At 21.3% G+C, this 17,334-nt stretch overlaps 1 protein-coding gene across 2 annotated transcripts; it reads left to right on the top strand.

The window, feature by feature from the left end:
* Window positions 1-910: 910 nt before the first annotated feature.
* Window positions 911-17,004, top strand: LOC129606683 (phosphoserine phosphatase). Of its 2 annotated transcripts, none has more exons than XM_055517119.1 (6): window positions 911-1,038; window positions 13,246-13,454; window positions 15,333-15,612; window positions 15,739-15,884; window positions 16,420-16,584; window positions 16,708-17,004. In XM_055517119.1, the coding sequence occupies exons 2-6, from the start codon at window positions 13,442-13,444 to the stop codon at window positions 16,785-16,787; spliced, it is 684 nt and encodes a 227-aa protein (XP_055373094.1). In that variant the 5' UTR covers window positions 911-1,038; window positions 13,246-13,441; the 3' UTR covers window positions 16,788-17,004. The 2 variants fall into 2 exon arrangements, with proteins under 2 accessions (XP_055373094.1, XP_055373092.1); XM_055517117.1 differs by lacking the exon at window positions 911-1,038 and adding an exon at window positions 7,999-8,403.
* The last annotated feature ends 330 nt before the right edge of the window (window positions 17,005-17,334 follow it).

Genomic DNA, 17,334 nt, shown 5'->3' with positions numbered 1-17,334 from the left:
TTCAGTCATCCCATCACCCCAAGTGAAATTTTACTCTTGGGGTGATGGGATGATATTGAAAAGAATTTTGTTTTTCAGTACATATATAGAATTTGAAATTTTGGAATTGATTTTATTTCAGAAATTTATACAAGCTTTTTGAATAAAATTTATACAAGCAACTGGCAGAATATTGGTGATTATATTATCATAAATCACAAACCTTTTACAAATATCACTTTACTAAAACTATTATAATTTATTATGTATATGCATAAACATATGTTTAACAATTTTCATTCAAAATTTTATCAAAAAGTTTTATTTGCTTTTCCAAAAAGAAAATCTATATTAAAAATGATGGCTTTTTTAAATTAAGAATCATAAGCAACTTCATTAAATTTTGTGTAATAATGAGATTTAAATTGAAAATAAAATAAAATTTCTTTAAAATGAATAATTTGTATTTAAAATAAATTGAAAGTAGATTGGTAACCTTTAACTATAAATTTATTAAAATCATAAATTTAATACACAATTTAGAAAATTATTGCATATTAACAACTTAAATATCTACATACATAATATGCAGTGTATGTATGTCTGTATTTACCTATATAAATGCTGATAAAATATGCAATTGCATTCACAATAATAATATTTAAGAGTCAAGAGAAGAATGAATTTCTTTTTCTTCTCATTTTTATATTATATACATTTTATCTAAAGAAAACAAAGTCGAAAGCTTTTGCATTAAAGCTTTTCAGAGAATTCATAATCATATATAACGAAAAATAGTAGGATAAATATTCTCAAAATAAGATAAAAATGCATAATATATCAACGAATAGCATTTATTTATATATGTATGTGGGTGTTTATTTTATCTTTAATATTTTATATAAATTTTTTGTTTTTGAAATTTTAAATTAAAATCAGTTCATCACAACAAGTCGGCTACTCGCAATATTATTTTTCGTTTCTTAAAATTCTCGCAATTTAATTTTAGTTTTTTTTTTTCTTCTTCATTTGCTTTTTATGTGTGCATGTAGTTTCTCAGTAAGTTTTAAAATTAAAAAATATATTTTTAGATTATTTCAATAAATAATATAATTATAAAATTTCATAAAACTATATAGAACTATCGGAATATCTTGGTATATAGCTATTTTTAATAAAATTTTACGAAATTTTCCTTGAATGAATTTATATTATTGTTCAAGGTCATCTCATTAAAAGAAAAATGAAATTTTTAATACATATTTTTTTTCTTATGTATGTGCGTTTATGTATATAGTAATAAATTGAAATAACCTATACACAAGGTCAAGAGTAAATTCAATGGCAAGGACTTTTTGATTTATGCATTTATAAAATGTATTTTAAAGATATTTATGAAAATTTTAAAAAAAATTTATTGAAAATTTACGATACTTTAAAATATACGATATAAAATAAAAAAAATGGTATTTTTATAATTGGGTATATTAATTGAATCAAATAAAGCAATTACATTTATATTAAAAATTAAAAATATATCAATTAAAGCTATATTATAATAAGTGAGATTATGCACTGAATAAAAAATATGAATATATTATAAATATTTAATTTAATAGATTTAGAAATGTTTTTATTTACAATATGATAAAATCAAGATGAATAAATAGAAAATAATTTAAATAAACTTGATTACACTTGAATCTTCAAATAATTGTGTAACGTTACTCAATTTAGTTAAACTTTATAATTATAATATTTACCGTGTATGTACATATACAAATATAATAATTATATTCTCACATTTATAAATATTTACAGAATTATTATAATTTCTCTACTACTCTAGTATTCGAAAAAAAAATCTCTATTATCTGTAAGAAAATATAAAATTGTTTTAAAATAAAAATAAACATTTAGGGGAAAAAAAATAAAACAAGAATAACTAGAATTGTGATTTTAGAATTCTTATATAACATGAAGTTCGTACGAATAAAAAATTACTACAATAATTACTTAAAAAAACTAGATAAGTCACATTTTTTTCACAAATTACACATGATTACATGAATGCCCTTCAAAAGTTGAAAAAAACAAATTCTAATATCTACTATATACAGATACTAATATACAAACCCTTAGCAATATATCAATACTGATAACTATGTATATCTTTAATATTAAAATAATTGATATTTTAACTTTATAATATATAGTTTTAAATTATTATTATAGCTTATAAGTGACTGAAACCTATGTATATCGTTTAAAATCTAGATTTGAAATCGTTCATAGATTTGAATTTATGCATGTAGGCCCATAAGTTTTTGAATGTTTTCGAATTTTTATCGATTACATTCTTTCATATATGATTCAAGAACCGAAATCATGGTTTTAAAAGAATAGCATATAATTTCAAATCTAGAATTTGAATTTTAGTGATTTCAAAATTGTATTTATATTTTATATATAATTGATAAAATAATTTAGCAATTATTGTTTGAATTAAGCATTAATACCACGTTACTACAATTTTACTCAAATAATTTTGCATAAATTTAGGAGAAGTTTTAGAGTAATAATTGTTAAAGAAGTTTGCACTATAAATATTTAAGCTAATTCGAGTTGCCGTCTGTATTGAAAGTAAATTGAAAGTATTAGTTAAAAAAAAATTTGACTTATAACAGGTAAGGCATAATTTGAAGAATAAATTCGATAAAATTATCTTTGACTACAATTTGTTATTGAATTAAAAAAAAAGGTTTCTGATCTTTTTAAGTTTACAGAATACGCTTTGTTTTTGACAGATTTACTTATCAAAATATTTCATTTGTCAACATTATAGAACAAAATTCTCTAATAATTTGTTCAAGCTCTATAGTATTTAATCATTTTACTCATTCACTTATTCATATATATATTTCATTCACAAATATCATGAGAAAATTCAAAAACATGTTCTTAAAACAAAAAAAAAAACTCGTTTGTGTGAACTATGGTGTCAGTTTACACGTTTTATTTTTACATTATGTAAGAAAATTTTCAAATCAATTCTAAATGAAATATATATATATATATTTCTTTTTACAAAATTCTCTATAAAAAATAATTTAAAATTGAAAAATAATCAATAATTATAAAAGCGCAAAATTATAAAAATCATCTTAATCGGTTTAGACAGTTTCTTAAAAAAAAAACGAAAGCGTCAAAAATTTTCGTACATAAAAGTTTTATAAAAAAAATTATCTTATGTCAAATTCAATTGCATTTCGTAATTAAAAAAAACAACAATACAAAAAAAAAATTAATAATATTTTCAGACAAAGCTGCATGTTTTTTTGATGCAACTTTCTTTAAAATTGCATTATAAATGTTTTTTTGTTTTTCAATTTATAAAATATTTTATTTATGTATGCATAAGTATATGTGATATTATGAACTTACTCTGTCAGGTCGATTCTGTGAATGACGAATAAAAAATAAATGATTGTATTGATTACGCCGCTTAGTGACAATTAAAGATAGTAAAGCTGTAAACAAGTATGTAAACAAATGATTAAGTTTTTTTTCTTATTATTATTGTGCATTTTTAGAATTGTTTTTAATATTGGTGCAATTGAAAGGAAAAACAATCTTTGTTGGGGGGTTTTTTTTTTGTAATTTGAATTCTGCGTTTAATATTGTATGACATGAGTATATACATATAAAATAAATATGTAAACAGTTAAATGTTAAGAATTTCAAAATAAATTGTAGAAAAAAAACATTAATCTCCAATACAAGGACGTTTTGTACGCGTAAAAACAAAAATATTAAAATAAAAAAAAAAATAAATAAAAATCGTGTTTATTTTAATTTTTTAATATAAAAAGTTTTCATTCTATTTTTTATTCATGTGGCTGTAAATCATATAAAAATAATTAATTATTACAATATTTATGTATGTATGTAAGTATATTTATACATACTTATATCTTGTATATAAGTAAATACGTTTTGAAGACATATAATTTGAAGTAAATTAAGATGAAAGTGGGAAATAATTATTATTTATTAAATTATAACATTAATTAATTATTTTTTAATATTTTTACTTTTAAATTTATTTTTGTACATACGTCGGTTCTAGATGACAATGCAATATTTAACGACTATTGTATTCTAATTATTCTTTATTTATAAGATCCGATAGGGGGCGTTGAAATTCATTTTAAAATATAAGATCCGATAGGGGTCGTTGAAATTCAATTTTAAAATATATGTATTATGTATATTATGCGGAAAAAGAGTTATAGATTGAGAGGGCGGGCGAAACTATTTAAATTCTTCAAAGTAAACTGTACATATAACGATATAGCGGTTCAAGTATGGCAAAGAAAAAAATTATTTTGTCCTTATTATAGTCCGATTATTAATTTTTTTATTTATTAAAATATTATTTACCATTCGTTTTATTGATTTTTATTTAAAAAAAAAACATTATTCTATAAAACACGCAATACACTAAATGTTATTTGATTAAATTTTGACATGTAATTCATTATTAGACGTCATATGTTTTTCAAAAAAATATTTTTTCTTATATTAAAATATTTTTAAAATATTGACTCATATTTAATTTATGTAAAAATTAAAATGAAAAATATTATTTAATTGAAATTATTTGCTATATCAATAAATTTTAAATTGATAATTGGGCCCACATCTAACCGGTCGTTCAAGGAATTTAATCCGTTCGCTTATGGAATTTAATCCGTTCTATATATACATACCCACATATTCTTTTAAATCTTGCTTTCTATATACACATACATAAAACTTAACAATTCTTTTTGTAACAAGTCTAACTAAAAAAATTTTATTCAAAAATTGTAGTCCAATAACCTTGGGCTCGTAAATTAATTTTTGTTTACACATTTTCATTTTATCTTATTTGACCTTTAGCATGGTGCATATTTTGTTTAAAATTACATACGTCATGTAAAGTAATTTAATCGAAAATTTTTTTTAATTGGAAAAATTTATTCATTTTAAATACATTTAACCAATTCTTTATAATTAACATACTTAATTGTTTATAAATATTTTTATGTGTAGTGAAAAAATAAGGACAATAGCCTCTTTATTTGACAATATAATCTACATATGTATGTATGTATATGTATAAGTTTTTAATTATTATTATCATTAATTTTACAAATTAATTTTTTAATTATTATTAAATATTGATATAATACATATGAATGTATATGATATCATGAATAGTAAATTTAGCATTTATATGGGGTAGTTTTTCAGTTCATTCAAAAATTTTAATGTTAAATTATTTAATTTTAAAGCTAAGACTTTATTTATATTTTAAATTGAAATTATTATACTTAATTAAAATCATGTAATATTATATATACGAGTATGTAACATAATTCAAATATGGCTGGGTTGGATTAGGCTGGATTATCATTAAAATAATAATGTTAAATAATAAATCATATTTTAGATAATTTAATTTTTTAAATAATTTAGCATGCCATTAACTCATTTCTTCCTAATGTTCAAATTTTTGGGTATGTACAATGCTTAAAGAAAATTAATAAAAATTAATAATGTTTCAGATAGTTCCCATTGTATATTTTAATAATTTTTACGCTCAACTGATTTAGTTAGTTTATGTTTACAGTTCCAATTTAGAACTGAGTTCGCATTCGGTTTTTTGTCATTAACTGTAAAAACATCCTGTATTAGTATGAAGTTCTGTGAAAGGGTCTGGAATTTTCTGCAGAAAGGATTAACACTACTTCGGAACAGCTATTTCGTTTATTTTTATTTTAACAATAAAATAGCTGTTCCTTGTTTATTTTGTCATTTTTTACTTTTGACATTATTGTTATAAATAAGCGTTTTTATTGTTAAGCGTCACGACAAAATGATAATTAATGTATTCTAAGAAAACAAAATAAAATTTTTATTTTTATTGTTGACAAGCAATCAATATCTTAAATGCATATAAAATGCATAAGTAATTTATTACTATACACAATCCGAGATAAACAAGTCTATTAAAAGTAGAAAACAATAATATTTTTATCTTTTTGTTGTTAAAAAGCGTTCCGATATCGTTAAAATGATATGCGCGGCTATTTAATTTTAAATTGATGCATATATGCACTTATAATGCATAATAAAATACTTTAATTGAATAATAACTTTCAATAAAATGCAATTTATTTACATTTAAAATATCAAAACAAAATTCTTGACAAAAACAAATTAAAGTTTTTTATTTTACATATATTTTTCGAAAACGCAGTTATCGTGTGTTTTTCTCTACATAGAGCTACATATTTATTTTTGTTTATTTGTTTTTAAAGATTTTTTACGATTGCTGTTGCTATTCACACACATACATACGTAAATTCATAAATGAATTTTCAAAATAGTGCATAAATATTTTGTATTTTTTCGAATCAAATAGAAAAAAGAAGAAAAAAATAATTAAAAATTTCGGTTAATGTTATGGCCAAGCCAAAGGAATTTTACCATAAAAAAATTCCATAGAAATTTACCAAAAGTACAAGAAATTTCGATATTTTCATATACATACATATGTATGAATGTAAGTGTAGTTGTCATAAAACTAAGTATATAGTATTGCTTGACAATTGAAATTAATTCATCATAATAAAATAATTGAAACACACACACAAGAACCCGTATGCATAAACTATAAATAATGACGTCAAATAAGCTTTCAACCTATTTATTTATCTTTTCTTTTGTTTTTCTAATATAAATGTGGCTATTTTACTTAGTATTTGGCTATTGAATTTGATTAGGCTAAAACAGCTGTTTCCAATTATTTATTATTAAAATTTAGTTACATACATATGTATATTATAAATACCTAAATACATACAAATATAAATATAAAATTCCCAATAAATAACACCTATCAAAAGTACTCAAAAAAATTAAAAGAAGATAAAATAGCATGCAACACCTACTATGGGGTTAATAAACAATTTTAATACAGCGCTGTTGCTGGTGAAACATTTTGTTGTTTATAGTTTGCTCTCTCGAAAAACTGAAGTATCTGTGTTATTCTTAAATAGTGAGTTTTTCTCATTAAAAAACAAATTTAAATATGGTTGCATACTTTTAGGATCAAAACAGAATAAAACGAAATTTAATTGATTCTATTTTTTGATCTCTATAAGAAGAGGAAGTGTATTATTTATAAGAAAATAAAATTTTTTATAAAGCTTTAAATTTCCTTGCTTATATTTAATTGTCTTTGGTATAGACAAGAAATTTTCATGATTCAGGAACAAAAATCGTCTCTTCATAAAAAAAACCTTAAAAACAAAATATGTTAGATTATTCGTGTTTTCACCACTTACTGACTCAAATTCTATACATTTAGAATTACACTGGGACAGCACTAGAAAAAAGGTAGTTCTTCGGAATGTCAAAATTTATTCCTAATGCTTGATGTGACAAACATAAACTCAACCTACGAGTATATCTATTTCTTAACATTACCAAATTTGAATCTTAATATTTTTTCATATTATAAATGATTAATGAAGTTTAGATGTCATCTTTAAATTTTTTCTGAATTTTTACTCTCATTTTTGTTTTTCATTTTATTTTTCTTTGTGTTAAACGAAAATACATTGTTATTTGTTATTGTTTCGTTATCAATCATAAAAATTATTTCGAAATTTCGAAAATTATTTTTCGAACTTCAAAATACATTCAATATCTACCTGTATATCTATAACAGTGTGAATAGCAATATTAAATAGTGTGTAACTGTGTATAGCTTTTGAATGTGATAGCGTTTAAAAGGTTTTAGTTTTAGTGTTTTTGAAAAATCTCATATGATTTTCTTTTAATTCAATTTTTTTTCTCTGTTTTTATTTTTTATTATTCGTCTTTATTGTTGTCAAACAACAACTTTAAAATACAATATAGTGAGACAATCATTTTAATTTTCAATCAGTCTCAGTTTGCTCATTCAAGTGATCAGATGATCTTAAATTATTGCATCATTATTATAATAAATTAAAATATACATACACATATACAAAAATTTTAATATATACATATGAGTATATATTTATATATGAAAAATTGTAAATTTCCATTAATCGGTATTAAGTACAATAATAATATCATCAGCTATAAAAACGTATCGACATCGTATTTCAAGTTATTAGTTCCAGTTTTATATTACTTAAGAAATAATAGAAGAAATTTTTTAATAAATTTATTTTGGAAATATTATTATAATAATAATATAATTAATAAACCGTTATATAATAGTATAAAATTAATAAATAATAACGGTGAATTTTGTGAAAATTTATTAATATTTTATTATAAAAATTCAATTATATTAAAAAATTTAAAAATGAGTCGTTGGTAAGCTAATTTTAATTTAAATTATTTTTATATTATATAAAATTAAATTTTGTAATTTAAATTAATTATGTATATATAGTGCCATTTAATTATTATAAATTTTAATTCATCATTTCTTAAATAAGATTTAACCATGATATACTTAAATATTAACTAAGTGATAATTTATGTTATACTCGTACTTTAAAATTTAGTGAAAGAAAAAGATTGAATTGTAGATAGTTCTAAACGTATAGTGTTTCTAGAATATAAGATAATTTATTTAGATAACTTCATTGGTAGAAAAACTACTCTGAATTTATTGCTATACTTAATGTAGGAAGTAAAATTTTCAAAAAAAAAACAAAAATTTCATTATTCGTTCAGACACTTTTTTTAAATTTAGAATATGCAAATTAAATTATTAAATTGCTTTAAAAGCGTTATAATCAAAGTCTATTGACCAATAAAAAGCAAAAAGCTTTCGTTCAAAATATTCAAAAGTAGAAATATTTTATTTTACTTTATATGTACATACATATTAGGTTTATAATAAATACTTTAAGTTCTCTATATTAATTTGACATTTGAATTAAATTTTACTTGATTAATTTAAAGGAATAGAAAGTGATTTAACAAAAAATCATTCAATCATCATTTTAAATCAATTATAAAATTTCAATTTTATTGTCAGTGACTTCAAAATTGCAGAAATACTGAATTGATTCTAAATTTAGCAATAATTGCAACACTTGAAAGTCAACGTATTTTTTTTAACCTTTTATTGATTATTATTGGTCGTACTTTTGATACTTTTCAATTATCGTAATATCGTACTTTTAATAGCCGCCTTATTAGTACCTATTTAATAGGAAATTAAAATGAATGTGAATTAATTAGAGTAAAAGATGTGATTATTACGAGCACATACATTTATTTGTATATACTGTGGATTTATTTCATTCAAAATTAAACAACTCAATTAATAAAAATTTAAACCAATCATAGTGCCTGGGTAATATACCATAAACACATACACAATGATATTATACATAAATTACTTGTAGTAAATAGGGTAAAATATTTAATATTTAAGAGAACACATTATTCATACAATAATATGAAATGTATTATTTTGCACGGCTATTTACTCCATTAAATTATTAAACAAAATTACAAATTATATCAATTTATCAATAATTATAAAAAAATGTCTCTTATATACTCATAGTTGACGGAACAGTTAAAATAAATGCCTTAAAATTTTTAATAAATTTTATTATTAATTTTAAACATTCAATATACACGTGGTCTTGAACGGAATCAATTTAGTTATTTAGAATTTAGAAATGCCAATTTTACAATTTTGCAAAGAAACACATAAAAGGAGAAAAAAGAACAAAATATAAGTAAAATTTGAAAAAAAAACAAAATACAAAAAAAAAACAAAAATAACTATCGTTGTGTAACAACTACTTATACTTGTTTTTTTTTGCTTTTTCGTACCTAATCAGTAGCGAATGCTTAATAAATTAAAAGTGACCCGATAATGAAATTATAAAAGATTTATTAAAAATTATTTTTCTAATACTGAAAATATAGAGATAATTTGTGTGTGTTTTTTTTTTTAATTTTATTTCTTCTTAAAGTGATTTTGCATTTTTTAAAAAAAAATTTTTTTTTTGTTTTTAAAATTTTAGTATAAAGATATTGTTATAATCTAATTTTGTTATACATAATTTATCTTGCATCATAAATAATTTAAAATTATTGGATCACGCCATTTATATTCATGAAGTATTTTGTTAAATTTTTGTTCCTGATCTTTATTCAGTACGTTCCAATTAATTAATTTAATTTTAAATTTTTTAAATAGTTTGAAAGAAATTTAAATGGAGGTTTTTTTAAAATGGCTTGGTATACTTTTAATTATATAAAATAATAAAAGTTTGTTACATTTTACTTTATTTATTATGATTTATGAACTTGGATTTGAAAACTTAGAATAGTAGTATACAATACTGTTGAATCTAAATAGTGAAGATATTATTTTTCCGGTCCCTTGAAATCAATAACAATCCAAGAATTCTAAATTATAATGATTAAGCGCTTTCCACTCAAAACCTGAGTTTTGTATAAACGCTATACTATTGAAATTTAATTTTCAATCAGATCATTTCATCCTCAATAAAATGGAAGTGTTCTATGTGTTCTATGAGCCTTTTTCGGCATTTAGTTTTTGAAATTAATTAAATGAAAAATGAGTGAAAAACTATTACAAATGAATGAGAAACTTCATTAATTTTCTCTCAGTAAATAAACAATGACTAAGGTAGACTACAGCACGATTCAAATACATATAATATCAATTAGATTTATTCAGCAATTAAAATCGTATTACTGAATAAAGTTTAATTGATGTAAGGGCTGCATTCTGGTAAATACCTATAAGTTATTAATTGTTTCAAATTCAAAAATTAGAATTAATTTATAAAATATGATTGTGTCCGTTTATCATGAAGTTTAAGTAAATTTCGTAAAAATAAACGATTCGAAATTGTTTTGAATTCATTCGAATATTTTATGTACATATTTAAAAATAATTTTTATTTTTTAAATTATTCTCTTGCTTATCGGAATTTAAATTCGGACTACTCATACTCGTATCATGTATGAGCTATTTAAATTCTGTTTTACTTGATTTGCTGCATTTATACATACAAAAAAAAAAAAGTAAATCAAGTATAATAAATTAAACAAAAAAAAAAAACTTTCCCTTGAAAATTAGCAACTAAAGAGGAAAACAAAAATCATACGATCCATTTCTTATGTATATATACATAATACGATAAATGTATATATAAGTATGCGAAAACAGCTATCGTAAATCGTAAAGCTATCATAAAACACAACCAGATGCGAATTTTTAAAATAGTTGTTTTTGTTTACCTTTTCATAGTCTGGCTGCATAATAAAGGTTTTAAATACCTACATATTGTCTTTTTTTTTTAAATTTTCTTAATTACATACAAACATATATTATTTTAAAACAAAGAACCAGTATTTTCTGTATTTATTTATACATACATACTTACATATATTAATTTTCGTTGTTTTATTTTCATTTTTTCTCAATAAAAGATTTTTTTTTAAATAGTATCCGCCTGGAAAGAAGTCCCAAAAATAAAAAAACATGGATATTTCAAAAAATTTTCCATTTAACTCGTTTACTTACATTATGTATGTACATATGTATGTATTTAGATAACGCAAGAGTTGGAATATACCAGAACTAATATTATGTATTTTTTGTTAACATTTGGTTATTTTAACATTTAACATTTTTTCTTATTTTTATTTTCAATACACATATGAAATGAAAAGCAGTTTGTTTGCGTGCCAAAAATATTGTCATTATTAATTATATTGAAACATAAATAATGTAATTAACGAAGATTGTTTGCTCGGATGTATGTACATATTTACATATGTACATATTATATTGGAACATATAATAATTAGATAATTATTAGGTCTTTAGTATCAAATAAATAGTGCTTCAGTTCGATTTAACGATTCTTAATTTTATTCGAGATTCCAAATCTTTTAAGGGTGGTCCACATTTTGTTACTTCATTATTTTTTTTGGCTTTAAATATTTTACTCTACTTTCAATTTCTAAAAATTACAGAAGTGGAGAAGAATTTGATTACTATACAAGCAACAATTGTCAAGTTAAGCAGTTGTTTTTTATTTTATTGCAAATTCTAACTAAATATTTTTATTATTTTTATCATTGTAAATGCTCCTTTACAAAAAAAAAAATTTATTGAAATTTTTTTTTTAATCAAATTTCATGACTCAAAATGACAAAAATTTAGGGTACTAAAATTATTGTATGAACAAATGTATGTGCATGTATATAATGAGCAAAAAATTAAATGAAAGTACATAATAAAATTCCGTTTTTCTGTCTGGGACACAAAAATTATTTTATAATAATTTGTATATGAAGAATTTTCGACATTGATAAGATTAAAATTTCTTAAGATTTTTTTTTTTATTTTTTTAATCATAAAATATTCAGTTTAAGTGTGGTTTTTAGAAATTATTGATTAATTTGAATTGTTAGCCATATAGACTTTAATTATTTTATTATGGAGTAATAACCTAATTTAAATATTAGAAGCACCGCATATTGTATATATATTGTATATTCTATACATATATATACATATGTACTTATATATTTACAATATATACGCACTTATGCTTGCACAAAATCGATCAGTTTTGTACTTCTATATATAATGGGCAATATTAGGTAATTACAAAGTTTTGTTTTAAAAATTGCTACTTATGTATGTATATGTTCTAAATCGTGCTATAAAAACTCCCTGCCTGGCTTCAAAATTGCAGTAATATTCAGTATTATTTGTAAATAAGTTGTAATTGCTGAATAATTAAAGTAATTACAATTTTAATTCGAATTATGACGTATCAAACTCGTATATTTACAGCATTTTGAAGTTAAGATTACTTAATATTAGGACGTCTTCCAAAATGTATAATTATAATGATCTATATAATGTCAATTTGACTTATTCAATAATAAAATTTCAAATGTTAAATAAAATATGTAGAATATACAGATTTATTTGCATTTATAGGTAAAAATTTGTTTTTATATACACAATGTATGGCATTTATTTTTATAAAATTAAAAAAAATATAACATTTTCCCATATAAAATTTTGCATAATATTTATATATTGATTAAAAACGATAATATTATTATTTTTTTAATATTTTCAACTTATATATAATTGACTATATATTGGTCTCTTTATTTATTATATTTTAGTTTGAATAGTTCATTGTTAAGTTTGGTTGCTATATCAGCTAGCACAGATAATAATAATAGTACAAACAATAGTAATACAAATGGTCATGTTATACCATCAAATACAATATTAGTTAAAAAAGGAACAACACAAGTGGCAGCAGCAGCAGGTGTAACAACAACTCCTAAAAATAATAATATTAATAGTAATAATAATATGCCGAACCAAGGTAAGTTTTAATTCATAAATTTTTTAAATAATATACATATACTTATAACTATAAAATAAATACCCGATTATTTAAATTTAATAAAGACATATAGCGAACAGATGACACTGACAATAATTTTATTATAAATTTATTATTATAGTAAAAGTAAATGCATGTTAATTGAGCAAATTAATAATATTAGCTTTTATTAAAATTTGAAAAATGCTGAGATTTATTCAAACTATAGACTATATATGACATAATTCCGGTTAGTAACATGAAAAAAGGAAAAAAATAATTTTCCCTAAACACTAAATTCCAAAAAAAAAAAATTATAAAAAACAAATTCTTATCATTTCGATTAAATAATAAATTTAAATTTTAAACAATTTTATTTGGAAAAACAATTTTTATGTTATTCTTTTACTATTTTAATAATTTTATTTATAAATGGTAGATTAACATATACGTGTACATAATATAATGGCAAAAACTGTGTAATAAAATATTATTTTGGATGTTCTAATTTTATATAATTTTACAAATTTTATAAAAAACATAAAATTGCATTTCATAATTTATAAAAAAATTTATAAATTATAAAAAATTATAAATTTATTTTTGATCCGAAATATTCTTGACTCGCTTGAGTTATTTACAAAGTTATACGCATCATTTTCTCTTTCAAAAAAGTCAAATGTCAGGAATAATTAAGAAATTATTAAATGAACTGTAGTAGTTAAAATAAACCAACTCTAGGCATAGTTATTTTGGGTATTGCACCTATATAAGGTGCTTGAAATAAACAATAAAATTTGTCATCTTCAGAATGTCACCAAGCTCTTCTAAAATGTCGAAAATATAATGTTGACATATGTCAACATTATATGTTCGACATTTTGCCATCTATCTATACATAAATATTAATTTAACCTCAAATCAGTTTCTTCAGCAATAGAATTTTCATTGCTGAATAAAGCAGATTACAAATTGGTTTGTGTTTGGGTAAACACTAAGTTTTCGTTTTAATTTATTAAATATAGACACCCACCATTATATAGAATTAATTTTCAAATAAAATACTTTTAAATACTTTATATAAAAAGATTAGAATTAAAATAATTATTGTTTTCTTTTTTTTTTTTGAAAAATGACTATCTACAAATAAATGATTGTAAACCTTTCAAGATGTCAATGAAAATGTTTAAAATTTTTTTTTGTTATCAAGACCCTATGAATTTGACCTTCGAACATATTTTACTTCTTAATTTGTTTTTTTTTTTTACATTTATAAATTTTATTTAATTAAAATTCTTTAACCAGATTAAACTGGTTTTCCTCTGTTAATCCATTATTGTTATGATTTTGGGAAGTCCATAATTTTATTGTGTTATACTCGTATTGGTGATAATTATAATTTTTATAGGAGTAATTGAAATTGATATATCAAAAATATAAAAACGCCAAATTATGATTGAACTTCTGTCTAAAAAAAAAATTAATGATAATTTGTAAAATTTATTTATATAACAAAAAAAATATAGAAAATTAAAATTAAATATTAAATATGAGAAAGTACCGTTAACAAATATATGGAAACTTATATATATAAACTTCTTATATAAAATATTTTTAAATACCGTATACATATATAAAAAATTTTGATAACAACAAGTAGGTATAAAAATTTAAAAAATTATTATAACAAATTGGATAATGACAATGACCTTACTGTTATACTCCCATACAATATAATAAATATTAAGTATATTAAACATATTTAAATTAATTTTATATTTTAAATATAGTCCAATTAATTGTACATATAATGGTATTTACATAGTTTTTTAATATATTTACACATACTTATATATATATATATATATATATTTTTAGATATTGTTAAAAGGCTTGATCAAGCTTCAGCTATTATAAAAAATTCGGACATCGTTTGTTTTGATGTTGATTCAACTGTGATAAAAGAAGAAGGTATCGATGAATTAGCTAAATTTTGTGGTAAAGGGCCACAGGTAGCACTTTTAACTCAATCAGCAATGGGTGGATCAATGACCTTTCAAGATGCGTTAAGAATTCGTTTAGATATTATAAGACCATCACAAAAACAGATTAGAGAATTTTTAAAATTGCATCCTAGTACTCTATCACCTGGTATAAAGTAAGTTCAATTAATTTGCGTCCTATTAGAATATATTTTCCATATTTTTTCCAAAATTTCATAAACATGTTCTTTAAAAATTTTTTATGTAAATTTAATAATTTGAAATTTGCTTTTTTTTTGTAGGGAATTCATTAATAATCTAAGAAAAAATGGTACATCAGTCTATTTAATTTCTGGTGGTTTTGATTGTCTTATTGAACCAGTTGCTGATGAATTGGGTGTTCCAATGAAAAATGTTTTCGCAAATAAATTAATGTTCTATTTTGACGGTAAGTTTATGAAAAAAAAAAAAAATTATCATGCGTCAAATAAGTATAATAATTATTAAAAAAAAACAACAAGAACAAATAAAATACGTACAACTTCTTTATTTAGCACAGAATATATTTTTATAATTATTTTAATTTACGACCCTCTATATTCATATTTAATATATATATATATACATACTTATGCACTTATAAATTAAAATTAATTTCTCTGATAAGAAAAAAATAAAAATTAAATCAAAAGAAGTTCAATTTATTTCTTATATTCAGTTTAAACTGGTATTCTTTATTTTTGTTCATTATTAAAATGAAGAGTTTCAGGGTTTATTAGTCCAACCAATAAATAAGTACTGATATAAGATTACATATGTATACGTACGTATGAATATACATATAGGTTTATTTGTTAAAATAAAATGACAATTATTATTAATAAAGTACTAAATATTGTATATAGTTTTTTTTATTTAGTTTAAGAATTATAAGTTGACATACGCACATCTTTAAATAATTAATTTTTTTCTTATCTATTTAGGTGAATATGCCGGTTTTGACACAAATCAACCAACATCCAGATCTGGTGGTAAAGGTGAAGCAATATCAATTATAAGAAAAACAATAAATTCTGATGCCAATATTACAATGATTGGTGATGGTGCTACAGATTTAGAAGCATCGCCACCAGCTAATCATTTTATTGGTAAGTTATATATTTATTTTATTGCCTCACAAAAAAATATTTTCTCCAATAAACCACAATAACACTTCATAAAATATTAAATAATTAACATATATAAATAATTTATTTCTTTTTTTGTTTTAGGTTATGGCGGAAATGTTGTACGCAGTGAAGTTCAGGCCCGTTCAGATTATTATATTACAGATTTTAGTCAAATTTTCTAACAATATATAACATTTTAGAATAAAATTTTTAGTAATAATAAATTATAATTGCCCGATGACTTTAAAAAAGTTTACCAATATAACAAGTTAAAAATGTACACCACTAATGAAAATCGATACCGCCTTTATGAATTTGAAAAATCATCAACTCTTATATAGAAGAATATTGTTTTAAAACAAATTATGTTATATAATATCATATATTTTTTTATTTGAATTTTAAAAAAAAATAAAATAAAATGCATTTTGCAAAAAATATTTTTGATCGTAGTAGTATACATATGTTTATGAAATGAATTTTGTAAAAAATAATTTTAATACTATATTGAATTGTTTAAATAAAATAAAATAAATTAATTAAGGTACACACTCATTCCAGGAAAAATATAAATGAAACAATATTTTGTAAGAAACTTAATTGTAAATATAATAATTATATTGTATTTTTGTTTTATTCTAATTATTAAATATATATTACTTATCTAAAACAGAAATGAATTTGTAATGTTAGAACCGTTTCGGTCACTGTAAATTTTTTTGAAAATTT

The sequence above is a fragment of the Condylostylus longicornis genome, unplaced genomic scaffold, assembly GCF_029603195.1.
Source record: "Condylostylus longicornis isolate FDR11 unplaced genomic scaffold, ASM2960319v2 ptg000020l, whole genome shotgun sequence".
In the NCBI taxonomy this organism is placed as follows: domain Eukaryota; kingdom Metazoa; phylum Arthropoda; class Insecta; order Diptera; family Dolichopodidae; genus Condylostylus; species Condylostylus longicornis.
This window is presented reverse-complemented; position numbering and strand designations above follow the sequence as displayed.